This window comes from Nipponia nippon, unplaced genomic scaffold (assembly GCF_047370975.1).
Source record: "Nipponia nippon isolate SJK-2023a ecotype South Korea unplaced genomic scaffold, ASM4737097v1 scaffold_7, whole genome shotgun sequence".
Lineage (NCBI taxonomy): Eukaryota > Metazoa > Chordata > Aves > Pelecaniformes > Threskiornithidae > Nipponia > Nipponia nippon.
In genome coordinates, this window is record NW_028262391.1 from 52,638,266 (window position 1) to 52,657,225 (window position 18,960).

At 52.8% G+C, this 18,960-nt stretch overlaps 1 protein-coding gene across 5 annotated transcripts in view; it reads right to left on the minus strand.

Annotated features, from left to right (window-relative positions):
• ANKRD11 (ankyrin repeat domain 11) overlaps positions 1-18,960 on the minus strand; it is a 159,185-nt gene that overhangs the window by 4,971 nt on the left and 135,254 nt on the right. For 4 of the 5 annotated variants that reach the window (XM_087738833.1, XM_087738829.1, XM_087738830.1 and 1 more), the window contains 5 exons: positions 11,666-11,836; positions 10,293-10,496; positions 8,235-8,377; positions 7,641-7,788; positions 63-6,796 (listed from right to left, as the gene is read on the minus strand). In XM_087738833.1, the coding sequence (XP_087594959.1) occupies positions 63-6,796; positions 7,641-7,788; positions 8,235-8,377; positions 10,293-10,496; positions 11,666-11,836 (7,400 nt within the window). Of the gene's footprint in view, positions 1-62; positions 6,797-7,640; positions 7,789-8,234; positions 8,378-8,448; positions 10,186-10,292; positions 10,497-11,665; positions 11,837-18,960 lie in introns of those variants that run through there. The other variant, XM_087738834.1, reaches the window with a different exon arrangement.

Consider the following 18,960-nt stretch of genomic DNA (forward strand, 5'->3'; position numbering starts at 1 on the left):
AGCAGCAAGGGAGGGGACAATCCCTGACGCTATGGTTTAAAGAGGGAAGGTGCCTGACTCACCACTGGAATATGGAGCTTGCTTAGAGGCTTGCCATCCAACAGGTAGGAGCCCGTATAGGTGACGTACTCAGCGTAGCACTGCGGAGCTTGGGGAGTAATGTAGCAGAGGATTTTCCGCTTCTCTTCGATCTTTTTCCTGATCTGGAGGTACTCAAAGTAGGGGTTGGACCTGTCACTGTGATAAGGTTCAATGTCATCCAGTTTTATAGCATCTACGATAGCTGCCAGTGTTTGCTGTATCATCTCCCTCGTCTGCTGGGTGGACGTGTTGATCTGCTGCTGCAGCTGCTGGTTGGAGCGCTGGAACCGGCGCTTGCGCGGGTGCTGAGCCTGGGAATCGTCCTCCTCCGTAATGCGGCCTTTGGCACGTGTGGCGGGCGCAGAAACGGGAGGAAACTCCTTCTCAGAAGAGGCGGCGTTCTGCTTGTTTTGGTTGGCGAGCATCTGAGCCCGGTTCCTGGTAATCCGCTGAGGAATCTCTTCTATTTTGGGCGGTTTGGGAGCTTCTGCTACTGGTTTTTGTACTGGTTCAACGCTTTCTGCTTGAGCGTTGCCCGGAGGTGCATCTGCCTGGGAGGAAGGGACTTGGCTCCCACCGCGTGCCGCAGCAGCCTCCTGTGAAACGCTGCCCTCGGCGGCGGCCACGGGTGGAGGACAGGTCTGGGAGCCGCTCTCTGCCACCCCACCAGAAGACGGCAGGTCTTCGTGCGTGGCCTCCGCCTCTTTGCTCTCTTCCTGAGCAGACTCGGATGGGGTCTGCTGGAAAATCTGTGCTTCCGAGTCCTCTGCTCCTTTTTCCTCAGCTACGTTCAGCGCTTCTGAGGTGGCTTCTTGCGCAGCCACTTCTGGTTTCTGCTCCTCTGCTTGTGGCTCCGTCTCCACAGGCAGGACAGCAGTTGCCTGGCTGGCTGGCGGCTCCTCCGGCTCACCGGACGCTATTACGGACGCGCTCGCTTTAATGATCCCAGCGCTTGTTTCCGAAGCCGCCGCTGGGCTTTCTTCTACCGCTTCTGCCTCCGTCATCTCCGTCTCTGCAACATCCTTCGGTTGGAGCGGCAGCTCCGGTAGCGAGAAGGGGCCAAGGTCCAAGTCATCTTCTGTGTTGGTGAAGGGATCAGGCCACGTTACCGCCTCCTCCGTATTTGCAGGCGCAGCGTTATTGTTTTCCAAATAGTTGTTTTCTGGCGCGCTAACAACTTCGGCCTGAGGTTCTGCTGGCATACAAGGGGGCTCTGGAGGTATCTCAGGTGCTTCTTCTGGGAGAGGCTTGCAGTTATTGAAGAACGTGTCTAACCTAGTAGGGGACATGTACGGAGCTTGCTCTTCGGCATTCGCTATTTCTCCTGGAACTGCTTCCTCAGCATCCTCCTTGACTTCATTGAGCCCCGGTTCAGACACTGACAGAGGGTAAGATATGGGAGAAACGGGGTAGGAAGTATCTGTGGGAATGAAGGCTACCGGTGTAGGATGAATCGGCTCTAGGGAACAGAGCGGAGGTTTAGGGGACTCAGAAAACCTCTGGGGAGATTTCATCAGAAGCTCTGAGCCCATGGACCAGCTGACAGAGTGCTCTGCCGGGTTACCCATCAGGCTGGGAGGAATGGCGGTGTCAGGGTTTCTGGAAGGAGGGTTATCCCAGTCTATATTGTTTTGTTCTGGCATACCCGAACTAAAATGGTTTTCTTCGATGGGTGGTAAGTAGGTAGATTCTGGTGGCATAATGGAGGCGGTAGCTTGCTGCTCTTCCGTGGTATCCAAGGGCATGCCGAGGTCAGGGGGAAGAGCACTTTCTACCGAAGGAGCCAGCAATTCATCTCTGTGCGAAGGGGAGGATTTGGCTTGTAAACCAGAAAAGACACTTTCAGGCGACTGGGCGACTCCGCTGACAGCTCCTGGCGCACAGTGCAAAGCCTCCACTTTTGGTGATGAAACCCCATAATCTGGTGAGTAATAGCCAGGAGATAAACACTGGAACTTCTCAGCGGGAACAGAAGGAAGGGGAACTTTCTCCTCCATTAAATGCTGCACTGGAGAGTCATAATTTGATGTTGCCGGGACGCTTTGCTGTCTGAAAAATTTATCTCCGACGCTGAATTCTTCTTCGGGTGCCCTTCTGATATCGACCGAGATGGAACGATAAAGGTTTGTGGAGGGTATGGTACGAGTCGGGGTCTGGCTGGGGTTCTCGGGGAGCCCGCTGGAAACATTCGCGTATCTGTCGAAGAAGGATGGAGAACAGGCGTTCATGGACATCGTGGATATGGGCAGCGAGTGCTGCGAGTCCGCGCATTCAAACATCAGGTCCGTGTAGTCTTCGTTGCTGCACGAAGGAGTCCTGGGCGTCTGCATCACCTCCTCGTAGCTTGGACAAGAGACGACGGATGCCGGGGTCGGGACTCCTGTCGGCCGGTTCTGATCCGGCCTGGGAGACGCCGGGAGGATCTCCTTCAGCTGAGGACCCGTTATCCAGTCCTTGGAGTCTGTCCCAACAGCAGGCTGTGCCTTGTTTTCCGGTGACAGTATAGGAGTCAGTGGACCCAGTTCTTTAAGTTTCTTGTCCTTGAGCTGAGTATCCAGCGTTAACGGCTTCTTTGTCGCCAGATCCAGACTCCTCTTGCGCACATCTTCCGAGCTTTTAAGCTTGTCCTTTAATTTGGGGTCTCCGGACCTGTGCCTCATTTTCTCCATCTGCTTCATTCTCTCTTTGTGCCTTTTGTGGCGCTCCTCGATTTCCAGGTCTTTCTGGCTCAGCATCCTCTCAAAGCTGGTCATCATCAAATCACCGTCTCCCAGCAGCTTCTCCCTTGGCCTGGTATCCTTCTTGCTGCTGTCTTTGGAAAGGGTTATTTTTTCATTCCCATTGCTTATTTTTATTGACTCCGATTTGTCTTTCTCTTGGTTCTCCTTGAGCTTCTCCTTCAGTTTGGTTTCGCTGAATTTGAGGTTGTCCTCCTTGGATTTATCTTTAAAGGTTGTGACTTGAGGACTGTCCTTCTCTTTAAGCGTTGACTTTGGCTCGTCTTTGTGATGTTTAAAGAAACCATCTGCGTGTTTGTCTCTGTGCTTTTCCTTTTCCTCCTTCCATTTTTCCTTGTGTTTATCTCGCTTCTTTTTCTCTTTAACTGTGCTGATGGCACTGGAACCGTAAGTCTTTTCTTTTTCCGCCTTCTTTGACAGCTCTCTTTCAGAATCATTTTTATCTTTCTTTTCAGAAAATAAGTAATCAATGCTTTTCTCTGGTTCCTCATCAGGCTCTGCCTTCATGTTGTAGGAAGTGCTAAAAGCCTCCCCATCCACAGAGAAATCCTTTTCATAATGAGCGGAATCCTTTCTGCTGCTGGAGTCTTTGAATTCTTCTGTTTTTTCCTTTTTCTCTGTCTTCTCCTTCTTTGCTTTTTCTTTCTCGTGACTTTTCTTCGACGAAGACGAGGAATGTCTGTGCCTCTCCTTCTCCTTGAGTTTGTCCTGCAAGCAGGGTAAAGGGAGAGAGTCCTTAAACTTTTCTTCAGCGGCATCAGTAAGAGAGAGGTTAGAAGACTCAAAGAGGCTGGTCAGTCCTGGCTCTTGCCCTCTGTCTGTGAAGCTGTCAGAAGAGATCTCGCTGATTTTGTCGTTGGAGTCATCTCTATATTCATTCAGAGCCTCCTCCTCCAATTTCTCCAGCAGGCTCTTCTCCGACTCCCCTCCCTTCGAAGACTTCTTCTCTTTGGAATGCTCTTTATCCGGCTTCTCCTTATGCTTGCTTTTCACCTTGTCGTCATTGGCATGTTTCTTCTCAACCTTTTCCGGGAGCTTTTGCTTGTTTTTCTTCTCTTGAGTGGAATCTATGGACGTTCTGTCTTTCCTCTCCTTGTACTTCTCAGTAGAGTCTTTCTCTTTCTTCTCTTTGTGTTTTTCAAAGGAACTCTTCTCCTTCTTCTCTTTTCCCCCTTCCGATGTTCCTTTGTCCTTTTTCTTCTCCTTGGAGTCCTTATCTTTCTGCTTCTCTCCCGAATGTTGCCGGTCGGAGGAGTACTTGCGGTGCTTGTCGGGGTACAGCTCCTTCTCAGCAGCCGCGCCGTCGTCCTTCTCCTGCAGACTGTCCAGCCGATGCATTTCGCTCCCCGCGGAGTCACTGACTTTGAACCCAGCCAAGCTGTAATCATCCCTCTCGTCTTCGCTTTCATCCGTGAAGATGTCTGCAATGCTGTACCAGCTCTTCTCCTTGCCTTTCTTCTCATCCTTTTTCTCGGAGAAGTCCTCCCGATCCGCAGAGAAGTTTTTCTCTTTCTTCTCTTTAACCTGGTCGAAAGAACTCTTCCTTTCTTTGTCTTTGCTGTGCAGGTCTTTGTATTTCTCTTTAGTTTCTTTCTTCTCTTTAAAACTCTTGTCTAGTTCTTTGTCTTTCAGGATTTTCTCAGGAGCGGCTTTTTCGTTTTTCTCCTTGTCACCTTCTTTGGATTTTTCCTTGTATTTTTCTGGCTTCACCTTTTCTTTTTTTTCTTTATCGGGAGCATCCTTCTTCTCCTTTTCCTTCCCAGAATGGTGCCTCTCCCAACTCTCCAGAGTTTTACCGCTGAATTCGGCGTCAGACTTCTCCTTGAAGAACGTTTCGCAGCCGTATTCTTTAAAGTCATCTCGATAGGGCTCCTCCTGCTTCGTCTTGGTATCTTTTCGATCTTTAGAGCCATCGGAGGAATCTTTTCTGTCCTTGTTGGTTTCGCCTGTATCTTTTTCTTTCCTCTCCTTGACGCTCTCTGCAGAATCCTTCCTTTTCTTATCCTTTTCAGGCAAATAACTGGGAGTAATTTTGTGTCTGTCCGTTTGGTCCTTTTTCTTCTCGGAGCTTTTGTCCACATAGTCCCTCTCTTTCTTCTTTAAGAAAGCGTCCTTTTCATTACGTTTCTCGTTGTAGTCCTTCTTCTCTTTCGTTTTATTTTCCTTTTTCTTGTCTTTAATTTCCTCTTTCATGGGTTCTATGATTAGTTTTGCCACGGTGTCATTTTTAATCTCCCTGAAATCTGTTACTGGAGAATCCCAGCTATCTTCGCCTTTGAAATCGAAGGATGAATCAGAAGACAAGTCTGAAAACCACCTCTCTTGCTGATCGTCCGAAAGGCTGAACTTCGTGTCCTCGCTTTCGGGAAATTGGGTTTTGTTATTAAACTCATCAAACCCAGACTCGTCCCTGTAAAGTTTCTCTTTTTTGCATTTTTCTTTCTCTTCCTTGAAGGGTTTTTCTTTCTCTAGTTTAGAAACCTTCTCCTCCTTCAGCTCATTCTTCTTTTCAGATTTTGACTGCTTGTCCTTCGACTTCTTCTTTCTCTCCTCCTTGTGTATTCTCGGCTTCTCCTCTTTGGGAGACTTCTCCTTTACAGGTTTTTCTTTTTCTGATTTACTTAATCCTTCTCTGAAGGATTTGCTCATGTCTTTACTACCATCTTTGACTTTTCTTAACGATTTCTCCTCTTTCGAGGATTTTCCAGTCTCATCTTTAAACAACCAGTCCTTCTCCTCCGCTTTACCTTTGGGGAGCTTTTCCTCCTTCTTACTGTGTTCTCGCTCATGCTTTAACACTTTCAATTTGTTTTCGACTGGATTTTCTGTCTCTACTATCAAGCCTTTCTCAGGCTTTTGTTTAGAGTCCTCAAACTCAAAAGAAAACGTTTTGATTATTTTAATGTCTTGGCTGATGGGACACTGCCCCTTCTCCTTGTTTTTATGTTTGTGTTTTGTTTTATGCTTTTTAACCACCTTCCCCTCCTTGTCCAGCTTTGGAATTGCTCCATCCACATTGCTATGGAATGAATTCTTTTTCTCAGAAACAGTGTTGTGTGGGGTGTTTTTCTTTTTGTGCTCTGGCTTCTTCCTGACTGGCTTTAGCGACTCTAAGCTCGAGTCCTCGGACGAGTAGTCTGACTCGCTCGTCAGCCTCGTCCTGGTGGAGTCCGATAAGGAACTGACGTCTGACCAAGCTGGAGAAGATATGGTTTTCCAATTGTCCGTCCTCCAGTGCTTGGAGTGCTGTTCTGTAAGATTAGGATTATGTTTCTGGGACGCTAAACTCCCATGAGAAGAGGTCGATGAGGCAGACAGAGAGTTAAACAAGGAGGATTCCTTTAGCACTAGCCTGGAGTCCTTTACACAGCTAGAGCTCTGAAGAGAGTCTCTATCATCCTCCTCACTCTCCACGTTTTCACTCTCTGATTCAGAGGAACAAAATTTGTCATTTTTTTTGCCAAACCGAACCTCCTTGCTTTTCGTCTCCTTCTTCCGCTTCTTTTTTACTTTGCTTTTCTCCTTCTGCGGCTTTGTGCTGGCGGGCTCCCGAATCTTGCTGCTGGGCAATATCGAGTGGGTCGAAAGTCGCAGCTTCTCCCCCGTCCCCACAGCAACGCTGGTCTCCTCCTCGTCCGAGCTGTCCGACAGGATGCGGTGGGCAGCTTTCTTTGGTGTAATTGTGTTATTTTTAGTATAAGTTTTCACTTCCATTTTGGGTATGGAAATGAAACTGTTTGCTTTAGTCTCTTTTCTGTAATCCTTTTTCAGCAAATGTTTGTCATCGACTGGCGGGACCCGGTCCTGCTCATCGTCCTCATCAAATTCGTACTCATCCTTCACCGGGGTGATGGTTTTGGGGGGTTCCTGGGCCTTGGGCTTGTGCTTCAAACCCTTCTCAAACTCTGAGTCTGTGTTATTGCCATCAACAGAGCTGGAGGGAGCGAAGGAAGGGGCATCCTCCTCTTCTGAGGTCTCTGCAGAGAGAGAACAACAAGGCGTTAAGGGCTGCGAGGGGCTTCGGGGGGGGAACATCATCAGTCTGCTGCAGACGGGAACCCCTGCAAACAGCCCTGCAGCCCCTGTGCCTCACCCAGCCTTTGCTAAGTTTGCAGCTGCAAGCTCACCACGCCAGGCTGGGATATCTTTTAGAACGGGATAGCTACCCAGTCTCAAACCTGCACAGGGTGCTCCTCAAAACAACATCCAGGGTCTATCAAGAGAAAAACTTTTTAACAGGGTTACGACTGCAAACAGCATAGGTCAAGACTCCCCGTAGGACTGAAACTCTAATTAGCGCTAATTAAAACCTGCAGCACATCCCACCTGGCACGGCCACAATGGCGGCACTCACGGGACGGCTCTAGCAGGGCGCTCTGCCGAGGGACAGCCCGGGAGCACGAACCCAAACGTCAGCACTGGTACAGCCGAGCGCCGTGCCCCCTGACCGGGGAGGGATGGGAATACACGGCGTGCGTGCAAACCTCCTCCTCTCTACGCACAAGCCAGAATATCACCCACGTTTCAAAGGTAAGACATCCATTTACCTGCAATTGGCTTCCAATCCTACATCTCGATTGCACCAGGCAAGTGATCTCAGCGTAGGCTTCCAGGGCAAACAGCTAGAGCTCCCGGAGCTACAGGCTGGCAGTTATGTTGTCTGAATTTGGGTTACAGCTACAGACGGACTCCTGACCGTGGCAGCAGCGTGCAGATATTCTGACAAGAGTCTAACTTCACTGTCCTCTTAATGTCTCTGCATTAACAGACAGCTGCAGGCCACAAACATCGCTCCCATGTTCACGTAAAGGTCAACCTCACCTGTTGAGCTCTCTTCGCTAGAGGGGTACGTGGTCTTTCCCAGGAGCAGGTTCACCATGGTGGGAGAGTTAGCTACTTTTAAAGGCGTCTCGCCCTTCCTGTTGCTTTGATGAGGATTCCCTCCGTAATGTAACAACAATTTCACCACCTGAAAACAGAAATTGAGACTTGAAGATGCTCATGATGTTTTGATTCCAGGCTTTTTGTACAACTTTCATATATAACTGAAAGGGGGATGTCCTCAAGCTGTCTGTCCCCACGACGTGCCTTATGGTACCAACAGTCATCGATAAGAAAGGGGACAAAAACCAGCAACGTGAACCAACTTGAGCAGGAAAGAAGGGAGAAGAACAAGGCACAAAGCCACGTTCCCTCCTCTAACCCAGAAGAAGAATGAACTATCCCTCTGCACAGGGGAACACCAAGTAAAACACTCAGCAGCACTGGGATGGGGAAATTCTTGCCTGCTACGTGGCTGTCATCAGCAAATGATAACAAAATAACCAGAATCTCTGTATTTGCAAGTTGGCTGCTTGAAGCACGAGGAAAAAAAGGCCATTAAAAACACAGCTATGAAATCCAGCAAAACCCTACCTTGAAGTGCCCGTTATTCGCTGCATCGTGCAGCGGGGTGTCGTCGTCCAACCCCTTTGTGTTGACTTCGGCACCCGCAGCGAGCAACTGCTTTGCAACATCGTAGTAACCCCGGTTGCATGCCTCGTGCAACGCCGTCCAGCCTGCAAGCAAAGGGACACTCAGAACATGGACATCACCTTCACGGAGAGAGTTAGAGACAGCGAAAAGTAACCTCCATCCAGAGACGCTGCAGGTGCCAGTGTGTCCAGGGGTCTGCAGCTCTGATGGCCAAGAAGATGGTCTCGTTTGCCCAGCTCCCCATGGCACAGCAGGAAGAAACCTGCAGCTCTGCCTTGCTACTCCAACCGGGTGGGAGTTGAATGAATCCCTCTTTTCCCTCTGGTCACACAACGTGCTACGGACAGATCATCTGCCAGAACGGACACAGCCCCGGGAAACGGAAAGGCAAAGTTTTGTGTACGAAATTAAGAGACTTGCTGATGCCATGTGGAAGGCAGGTGTCAAATCCTTTCCCCTTCCAACTCCTCCGTAAGGGAAACGCTGCCGCCCGGATTAGGACTCAGCTCCGAACTGCAGACATCGCTCCGAAACATCCCCCACACAGAGCTCGCAAATATTTTCTGTGTGCTCTCCAAAGCAAGCAGCCGCGCTGCTGCAAAACAGGCCCCCGGCTCGGGGAGAAACCAAACAGCAGGTCTCCACAGTAACAGCGGCTCTCGTTCTCAAACAAACCTCCGAAGAACACAGAATGAAATATTTTATCATGTTCAAACAGACTATTTTTAAGCAGAAACTGTTTTGAAGTTTCCCAGCAAATGTGCGTGGCTCCTTCGGTATTTTGCTGATAGCGTCGTGGGAGCTCATTCTGTTACCTTCACTTGGGGCATTAAAAAGGGGCACCTGTGACCAGATTAATCACAACTGATAGTTCCGTCTAGCACTGTTATTAATCATACAGGCGGAGGAACATGCATATCTATTTATAGCCCCAAAATCGTGCGAAGAGAACAGCAAAGAGCAAAGTCAAGCTCTCGGACGTGCTGGAAGAAAGGCTGCCTCGTGCTAATTTAGCCCCCTCGTTGGTAGGGGTGCGCACGAACGGCACCGTTCATCATCTTACGGCCGCCTTCTCGCCGCAGCACTCGTGGCCGTTCCCATCCCAGCTTCGGCTGCAGCTGCAGCCCCGCAGCCACGCTCCTTTCCCCATCGCCACCACCAGAAGCAGGAGCTTGGCAGCACTGCTGAGGAGGAGGAGGAGGAGGAAGGGGAGGAGAAGGAGGAGGTGGTATTACACCCAGGCAACGAGCCGAGGCTCAGGACGGTCACCGTCTCCTCTAATTGGGATGCCCGGCTGGCGCAGCTGGGAGCCTGGCCTCACCTTCGCATTCGCACCGCTCCCCGCCAGCGGCACCCCCACGTTCGGTACTTAAAAACAAACCCCGGAAAGCTGTAGGCATCAGCCATCCAACTCTGGAGCGATGACTTTACAATCCCACTCTTTTCAGTATTTTTGTGCACATCATTTCTTATATTTTAAGTTACAAAAGAGCTAAACCAGCCTACCTCCCTTTGCAAACCCCCTCCAGACTTCCAAGACGGCACCCGTGGGGAAGGGCACAAGAAAACGGACCAGAGGTCCCCAGTCACAGTTCCAGAGCGTGGAGCCACGGCAGCTCCAGGGACCGCTACGGATCAGGCCCAGCCCAGCGTCCCCTCCCCGAGCGGGAGCATGGTCGGAGCAGACGGGACAGCCTGAGAATTTACCTGCCAAACTCCAACAAGGGAAGCGATGTTTTTCAGGGATTTATTATTTTGACAAGTCTGTAATCTGCAGCAGGTTTGGTTGTTTTTTAAAAAGCACAGCAAGACTTTTTCCTCCCCAAAGAACAAAATCTTTTTTTTTTTGGTTAATCCCCTCTTTACAAGCACCAAACCCGTGTTATAAAGAAACCACTTGCTCTGGTGGGAGCCTTTCTCAGAGGTGGAACATGCAAGCAGGCGAGCAAAGGTAGGGACCGTGGGCTGCCCCGCCAGGACCGCCAGCGGGCTGGTTACCTGCAAAGTCTTTCACATTGACATCTGCACCCTCGATAATGAGCTCCTTGATGCGCCGGGCATCTCCTCGGATGGCAGCTCGATGCAGCCGAGTCTCTCCTCGCTCGTTTCTCTTATTTACTTTATCTTTGGTTTTGGAGGCAGAGTTAGGAGTTCCCTTCTGACAAACTGTAGACTGAGAGGGATGCTTTGGTGTTGTGTCAACTGCATGGAGGAGAAAGAGGGAGTCAAGAACCGCGATCCAAAGGAAGCCCTAAACCCTTAGAGGGAGCCCTTGCAACGCGTTTCATCTCGCCTCGCCCCAAAACGCTCACCACAGGCAACTGAACCTCTGAAGCCGATGCGAAGACAGAGGAAAGCCTGTGTATGCGTGATGCAGATATTATCTGCAGGCTGCCAAAGCCCACTGGAGAGCCCTTGCAAAGGCTGTAGGCAATCCCATGATTTAGGAGCAGACAATGCAGCTCCTTACCCCAAAACCTCATTTCCTAAGGGAAGGGGCCTTTTACCAAGTACATGGGAGGTCTGACAGCCTTGGGAGGAGACTGCGCATTTCCCAGGAGAACGTCTGAATGCTCTGAAGACTACACAGCTTTTTGCCTTCTTTTTTCCCCAAGTTACAACAGAAGCAGCTAGATTGGTGTTAAGAACAACGAAATACATGGCTAAAAGCTGCAACGTTTGTGTGTAGGATGCAGATGCGTGCATACGGATAGCACAGTGCCTCTAGAAACCCCGGGGGTCATGTATGCAACAGATAAAAATTACTAAAATACAAAATCCGTGGTAAACACGTTCCAGCTGCTCTGCATCTCAAGTTACAGTTGCAGTGGTTACACGTCTTATCCCTCTCCACAAGGAGAAACATCAAAAAACCCACAGAGGTTGATATTTTAACTTTATTCACAATGCTCCTCTACAGAGTTAGCCTGAGATGCCAGTGGAAACCATGAAGCTCTGACGTGGAGGAGGCTCCCGTGGAACCGAAGCTCTAGTTAAGCAGCCAGGGCAGGCTCAGTGGTGGCCTGGATTCGGCCCGTGGGACATCTGCTACTGCCTTATACTGGGAAGAAGGGCGGGCAGCCGCAGCCATGTGCGAACCCCGGCGGCAGCCCGTGCCTGGAGTCACCGGCAGAGCCCCGTGGGAGCGGGTGTCCTGCTGCCCCGCTCCAGCATCCCACCTACGGCGCGGGGAGACCCCAGGGAGCAGCACAGCGGCCCCCCTGCACCGCGCCGGGGGTGGCAGCTCACCTCTGCTGCTGGCGAGGAGCTACCTGAACCTCCTGGTGACCCCGGGGCCGAGCACCCAGGTATTCCTGAGCTTCACACCCATCCACCCACACCTCTGAGCAAAACCACCCTCTGGATCTCACCTGGGCTGTTTGCAGACTCTTCTGCTGTCATCTGCATAAGGAGAGCGACTTGCTGGCGCTCGGAGAGCGGGTAGCCTGCCCGGATCCCCGAAAGGCCCATTCCGAAGAGCAAGCCAGGCTTTCTGGTGGCGGGCTCCTTTTTAATCCTCTTCCGCTCTGGACCCTGCTTTTCTGTGGTGCAAGGAGACACAGAAACACAAGCCGTGAATGTCGCTGTAACCGAAAACCATGTTCGCTTCTGAGCAAAGCGCTAACAGCTCTCCAACTCCATTTCCATATCTCACAAATTGAAAAGCCTATGGTGGAGGATGCACCCCTGCGGTGGGAGCACTGGTACCTGGGGCAGCCGCCCGGGCTCACCCCGCTGCAGTTCTCCCCCCGCCATTAAAGAGCAGCGCAAGAGGGAGGGAGCGGGTCCTTCGTGGGGCCGCTGCCAGTACTGTACCTTCCATCTTGCTTCTAGGAGCCTCCCTTTCATGCCATGGTGCTTCGGGGAGCGTACGCAGCCTTACACCACCAGAGCATGGACTGAACTGGAGGCATCTAAAAGCATCAACAGAGAGCACTAACCAGGCTGACAGCTCGGAAACGTTGCCATCTCACCCCCTCATCATCATCGAACCAAGGGGTCTGCACCCAAAGCGGCTGCTTCCAGCCTGGCGCAGAGCACCCGCCGGCAGTCAGGCCGATGACCGCTTCGCCACATCTACTCCTGCATCCCTCAAAAAATCCCAAATAAAAAGGAGGGGAGGAAGAAACCCCTGTGCCCGGCTTGTCATCCCCCAAATCCCAGCCTGACACTCTGCCTCCTAAATCATCCAGCTACAAAGGCAGCTCCTGCTGAGAGACCGAGCACAACCGCCTTTAAAGCCGGTATTTGCTGCTGGCATGCCACGTGCACAAGGATGAGACAAAACCCCAGCCTCTCCCTGCACCTCCAGCCTCGCTCCCAGCGACCCACGCAGCAGCCTGCTGCAAGCTGGTGAGGACTGGACCCTGCCGAGCGCTGCGCAACCTGCTGCCTCCCTCCCCGCTGCCCAGCTCGCACACCTAACCCCTGTGAGAAGCCTGATTATAGTTTTTCTTAAGTATTTTTCCAGTTTTCTTTATGGAAGTATTGATCCTTTTCCCATGCAAGGAGAGTTAGCAGCCATTCCTCTGCGCTTCTGGTTTTCTTGCTTGTTGATGCTGCCCGGTGAAAGCTCAGATCCTGCTGCACGCTCTCCGGTGGGTCCCCAGAGCCGCAGCCAGCCAGAGTCCCACTGCAGGGATGCGCTCGGTGAACAAAGTTTCAAGGTGCCAGTTCAGGAAACAAAAATTAAGTTTCCTTTCACGGAGCCAGCCAAGCAAGAGAGACAGAATATCCATCTGCAGAGCAGCACGGCAATTCCTTGCCAGCAGCCAAGCTGCATCCCTCCTACCAGGCAACTGTCCTAAACCCACAAAGAAGCATAAGGAAGATACGGTGCATGCAAGTGGAAAATCCAACTTTGCTCACATCTATTTCTAAGCTCTGATATAGTTTGTTTGTAACTGCAGGGCTCCCACTGCATGCAGAGGGCAGGGAATGACGTCCTTAGCAGCCACGGATATGAGAGTTTTCAACCGCGGGTGAGAGGCTCCTCGCCCTCACATCGCGGGCTCGAACTCCAGTTCGAATCAAGGCCGGTTCGATGCCGCTTGAGAAACCCGAGCAGTAAAACACCTCGCTGCATCCCTGGCACAACAAAAAGGCTGCGTACAGGTGAGCTGTTCAAAAACTCCGTTCTCAAACCGATCGCGCTTGCTTTTCGGGAGAGCAAATCCCGCCTGTGACTTGGAAGCACAAAGTAAAAATCTTTTTAATGCAAAGGAGTTTTGACTCGCACAGCCCCAGCACGGACTGGTATTTGCCAGGATGCTGCCAGAAGACACCGAGGGATGGAGGGGGTTATTTAGCACAGCAAGCCTGCAGGTACCTGCTCCCCCCGAAGAGGAACGCCGCGACCCGGAGCACTTTCACGCGGGCTGACTATGCTGCCGATACGGTACGCCAAGTCTTCCAGCGAGGTAGCACGGGCAAGGGCTTTCTTCAAACGTTTGACTCTAAACATCTCATTATTTTGCTGAAGTTATTTTGAGAATTCCAGAAAGCGTTAGTGGGATGGTACAAGGAGGTTTGCAAACACGTAAATGTTTGATAACGCTCTCCAAGAAACAGGGCTTCAACTCCCAGCAGCCAGGGAGGGAGTAACCACCCAGTCCCCAGCTCCACTGTCCTGAAACTGGGAGTCAAAAGTGTGTGGGGAGATGTAGTGGTCCAAGAGGATTTGCATCGATGCAAGCTTAACGGACTAGCTGCATCCAGTCTCCTCCCTACCACCACCCCTGGGCCAGGGCAGGGTCCGGCAGCCCGGGGAAAGGCAAATCCTGCAACCTGCGAGCTCTAACCCAGCTCTGCTCGTCCAGTTGCATTTGTCATTTTGTCAAATTCAACGTGGGTCACCGGCACGCGGCCACCAGCAGGACAGAGCCTGCTCTGCCGCCGCACAAGGTCCAGCAGGTCGGGTGAAACCACCAACGGACAGGTGTAAACTCCATCACCGGCCTTTGTGCCGAAGCACGGGTTTCCTCGTTCATTCACCAAACTGCCAGCAGAGTAAAAGTCTCCGGCAGATGAGGGCAGCAGTGCCTAGGGACGTCTCCACTGCTCCAGCTCGATTCATGCTGCTTGCATCTCCCGCACTCCCTCGGCTGATGAGCTGGCAGCTCCAAAAACCTTTTCCCTGCGCCATGCGCAAAGGTGCCATCCTCTGCTGCTCTCCCACTGCAAAGGTCTCATCCAGAGCAGATGATTTCCATCGACCCCCTGCACCTGGGATCACGTACATTTAAAAAGAAATAACAACTCCGTACCAGGGAACCTCTCCAACCAGACAGCACGGGCCACCCCTCTTCAAATACAAGCCCTGGAAACACGTCTGTGCAGTGGAGAATCCCAGTCTAATTCTCCGAAGCCACATTTCGATCACCCTGGCAGCTGTAACAGAGCTAGAAGATGAAATCAGATCACGGGAAAGCAGATAGTTTTTTAATGGCTTAAAATAAAATTAAACTCAACGTGCTTACGGTAAGAAAACAATTTAGCCCAGGCAGTTCCAGGAGCCACGCCGCGGAGCAGCGCGTCCTGCCAGGCACGCTCGCCCCGAGCACAGGGACACCGGAGCCGCGTACGCAGCACCCTCCCGCTCCTCCTTAGGCGCCGGAGCTGCTGTTCAAAGCAGGCTTGTTAAATCCCAGGCCCGGCTTCTCCGCACGCCTGGGCTCAGCAGGCAGCTCCTGGCCGCATCCAGCTGCGCCACAAAGCGAGGCACAAAGGTGCTCGAGGCGGTCACACCTCGGCCAGTGCCACCGGGCAGCGTCTTTGAAGTACGAGCCACGCATAAGGGCTGTACGTGGCAGAGGGCTGCTCCGTGCGTACGTGCGGAGGGAGCCACAATCAGAACGAGAACATTTTCATTAATATTACTCGGCTGCTGCAGGTTGTCAGCATGAGCCTGTGATTTGCAAAAATTGATTACCAAGTTCAACCGAAAACCCCTAAACTCCTATTAATTCTGCAGTTGCAGAAATTTCCTCCTCCACAGAACATTTAACATTAAAAAGCATGTGATCAACAAGATAAAAATAAATTGGAAAGCGACCGCCGCTTTCTCGCTCGCTGCGGTGAGGCAGCGAGGGCCGGCGAAGGCAGCCGAGGACTCGGGCTCGCGCGTGCTTCCCTGCGGGCAGGCGGCACTGCCCGGCGCTGCGCGGGTCCCTGGCGCTGGAGGATCGCATCTAGTCCTGCTCAGGTGCTGCGTGACCACGGCGCTTCGCTCCTTGGTGCCTCCTTCTGCCCAGCAGTAAAGGGATTTCTCCCTCCGGTGCCGGGGCCTCGCTCACCCGTTTCCCCGAGGCCTCCCAGGTGGAAGGCAGCAGAGAAATGCAGCGCTATCTGCAATTAGATGCTTGGTGGCTGCCGCAGAGCGGAGGTTAATCCGACTTCTTTAAGCGTTCAGGGGGAAGTAGGTCGCCGGCTGCGCTTCCTGCGCCGGTTGCATAAGGAGCGGGGCAGGGCTGGACTGCGCCCGGCATCCGACGGCTGCCAGCGCCGGCACCCGGGTGCAGGCAGCGCAGCAGCCCCGGGCTCCCTGCGCGGCATGACGCTCGGGCAGAAACGAAGCCTCTCAGAGGGCCTGAAACGTGAGCAGGAAGGATGGAGAAGGAGCTGCTCTCAGTGGATGCGTGCCATGCCACGCCGTGCCGCCAGCAGCTCCGCTTCCCAGCCTCAGCAGGAGCATCTGGCAGGGTCCTGCTCGGCCTCGTGTGAGTGAAGCACCGGGAAGGCTCTGGGCTGGTTTCCCCGGCGCTGGCCAGTCCCAGGCTAACGGAGCTGCAAATGCGTTTTGTTTCCATCTGGAAGACCTTACTCAGAATCTGATTTTCAGCAGATTCCAAAGGGGCACCTGCACAAAGAGCTCTGCTCAATGGCTTCAAGTGCCACCGGCTCCTGCAGGCTGCTCCTTCTCCTCTAATTAAATGCTTTTCTGTAACACCTTGCAGCAACATGGAGCACATGAGAAATGCTCACAGTGGGTAAATACCTCAGCAAACAGGAATAAAGGTTATTTTAGACTAAAACCCCTTTAGCAAGGCTGTACGCACGCCAGTCCCTGCGTGGAAGCACAAAACCCAGAGGTACAAGGGGGTGTGCAGGCAAGGGGCCCTCCACCACGGTTATCTCGCTGCCGATCACCAGAGATGGTGGCTGGACCGTGCACGCCGATCCCAGCGGGAAGGAAGACCACAGCAACCCAGCGACGCGCTGCGCGCCCGCCCGGGGATGAGCCACACCTCCATTGAGCTATTTTTAAAGCAGCTCGTTTGCTGCTTGCTTCAGCCTTCTGCGAACCTACAGAGCAAAGCTTCAGCCTGGCGCTGCCGTGGTTTAATCTGGGGATCCTGCTCGGCTCTTCCCTCGCGCTGACGCTAGCAGGAACCGCGTGCACAAGCTTAAAGGGGAAAGCAGGATCTGAGCAGAGCTGCAGCTGCCGAACCCAGCCGGGGAACTGCTTCTCCTTCCTTTCATCACGCTAAACCCCAGAGGCTCGTGAAAGGCAGAACAGGAGCAGGTTCCCAGGACAAAAGGGTTTGAGCGTTAGCCCGCAGGTTGTTCTCGTGCCCAAATTAGACTCCAGGTCATGCGACGCTCGTGCTACTGCAAAGGGGAGCACAAATCCGGGGCTGCTGGAAGCCCGGCGGCGGCTCCGCGGAGGTCCCAGGGCAGGCGCTGCTTCGCACAGAGGCATTCGGTGCTGTTGGGCTGGCTCTGCACGCAGGGCAGCACCACGCAGGCTGAACCCCCGGCCCCAGCCGCAACGGGAGAGAGAAGAGAGGCAGGGAAGGAAAGAGAAAAGGGCAGTGATGGAAAATCTTCGAGATTTCTCGAAAGCGCGCGCTGTGAGACGCTGGCAGGTTGTGGGGACGGGAGCTCCCACCCAGAGCTGTGGCTGAGCGGCTCAGCTCCTCGCTCCCCACGAACGCGTCGTACCCTGTAATGCAAAAAGCATCTGTTTAAACTGCTCCGACATGACAACACACGCATATAAGGTGGTACCCTGAGGAAAAATACCATTTCCAAATAAGCAGCTCATGCTGAACGTCTCAGCGCTGCACGGAGAAACTGAGTGTTGGCTCGCCGGTAAGTCGGGATTTTCAACAGTTTATTTGCCAAGCAAGCACACAGACAAAAGATCAATAAGAATAAATTAGAAGGGCACAGACAGCAATAGAGACTGCACTGCACCCCTGAGAGACTGCACAAGCCTCTGCCTTCCCCATCCACAGCCTAGCGTGCGTAAGAGTGACTCATTTTTACTGCAGAAGTTGTAGGGCATAAAACGTTTTGGAGCATGTCACCTCAAACCAGGGGAAAAGCAGGTTTAACCTGAGCGCGGGCAGCCCGGAGCCCCAGCGCGCGGACGCTTACACGTGCTCGCAGGGCATCTGCAGACATGGACCAACATGTGCTGAAGAAGACTGACGACGAGTCGAAAGGCTTACAGCAGCATGATACAACCACATCCCGCTGCTCCGCGGGCACCCCAAAATGTAAGGACAAGCACGCAGGATGGTGCCGAGGGGATGGCTTCGAGGCGGCAGCGCTGCAGGGGGGACAGCAGCGGCAGGTTAAGCGCAGCGGCGGCGTGAAATGGGAAGCAGCACAACGGCATGGGCAGAGAAACAAGAGAGGGCAGCAGGGGAGCAGGACAGAAGCCAGGCTGCGAAGAGCGCAGTGAGAAGGGCAGAGGGGGCTGGCATGACTGCATGGAGACCGCCGTAGAGTGGAGGAAGGCGGCAGTCGGGCTGGAGAGCCGCACCTGAGGGCCAAGGCAGGGAGGGGGCACGCTTTGCACCGGGAGTTCACGGACACGCCGCAGAGCCTGCGGTACAAATGGACTGGGGGGCAGAGACGATGTCTGGCTAATCAGCCAAACGAAAGGAGGTGCCAAAAAGGAAACCGAGGAGGAAAACGAGAGGAAAAGCTGTAGCAGGGTCTGCTTCAGCAGAACGGCAAGGAAGGTGCCCCGAGGCGTTCCCGTACAGCAGTGAGCTGTTTCCTCATCTGAAGGATGGAGAGGGTCCAGAGCCAGAGACTCATCCTGCACGGCGAAGCTGAAAGGACGGCGGAGACGTCGGCTTCGACAGTCAGGAGCAGAGGAGAGGTGCCGGCGGGAGGAACAAGCCTGTTTATAACCACGTCAGGTCACTGTGTGTGGAGCTGAGCCCACCATCCTCACTGCTCACCCCGGCTCCCCGGGGACAGAGGATCCGCAGGCCCTGACCAGCAGTATTTTTAAAAGCATGATTCGGCTAGAGAGGTTTAATGCTGTGCGACAGCCGGTGATCCAAATACAGGTGTTTTCCCTAGACTTGTCGGACGGACAACACAGTTGTGCAGAAATGTGTCAATGCATCTTCTCACCAGAGTGGCCACGGGCTAACAAACTGCTGCGAGAGGGACCCGGAGGCTTGTATCAGAAACAACAATCTCCATGTCAAACGTGAATAATTCTGAGAGACCAATTTTTGGATCCAGACCTTTCATTTCCCACGAAACAGAAAGAGCCGGAGGAGGAAGGACGGGGAGGAAGGCTCGGCACAGCCACCAGGCCAGCCCTCCCCTCCGGGGCTGGGGGCAGGACGCTCTGCAGACAGCGCTGATAAAAGCTCTTGTATTAAGGAAAAAGCCATCATTGATAGATTTTTGGTTC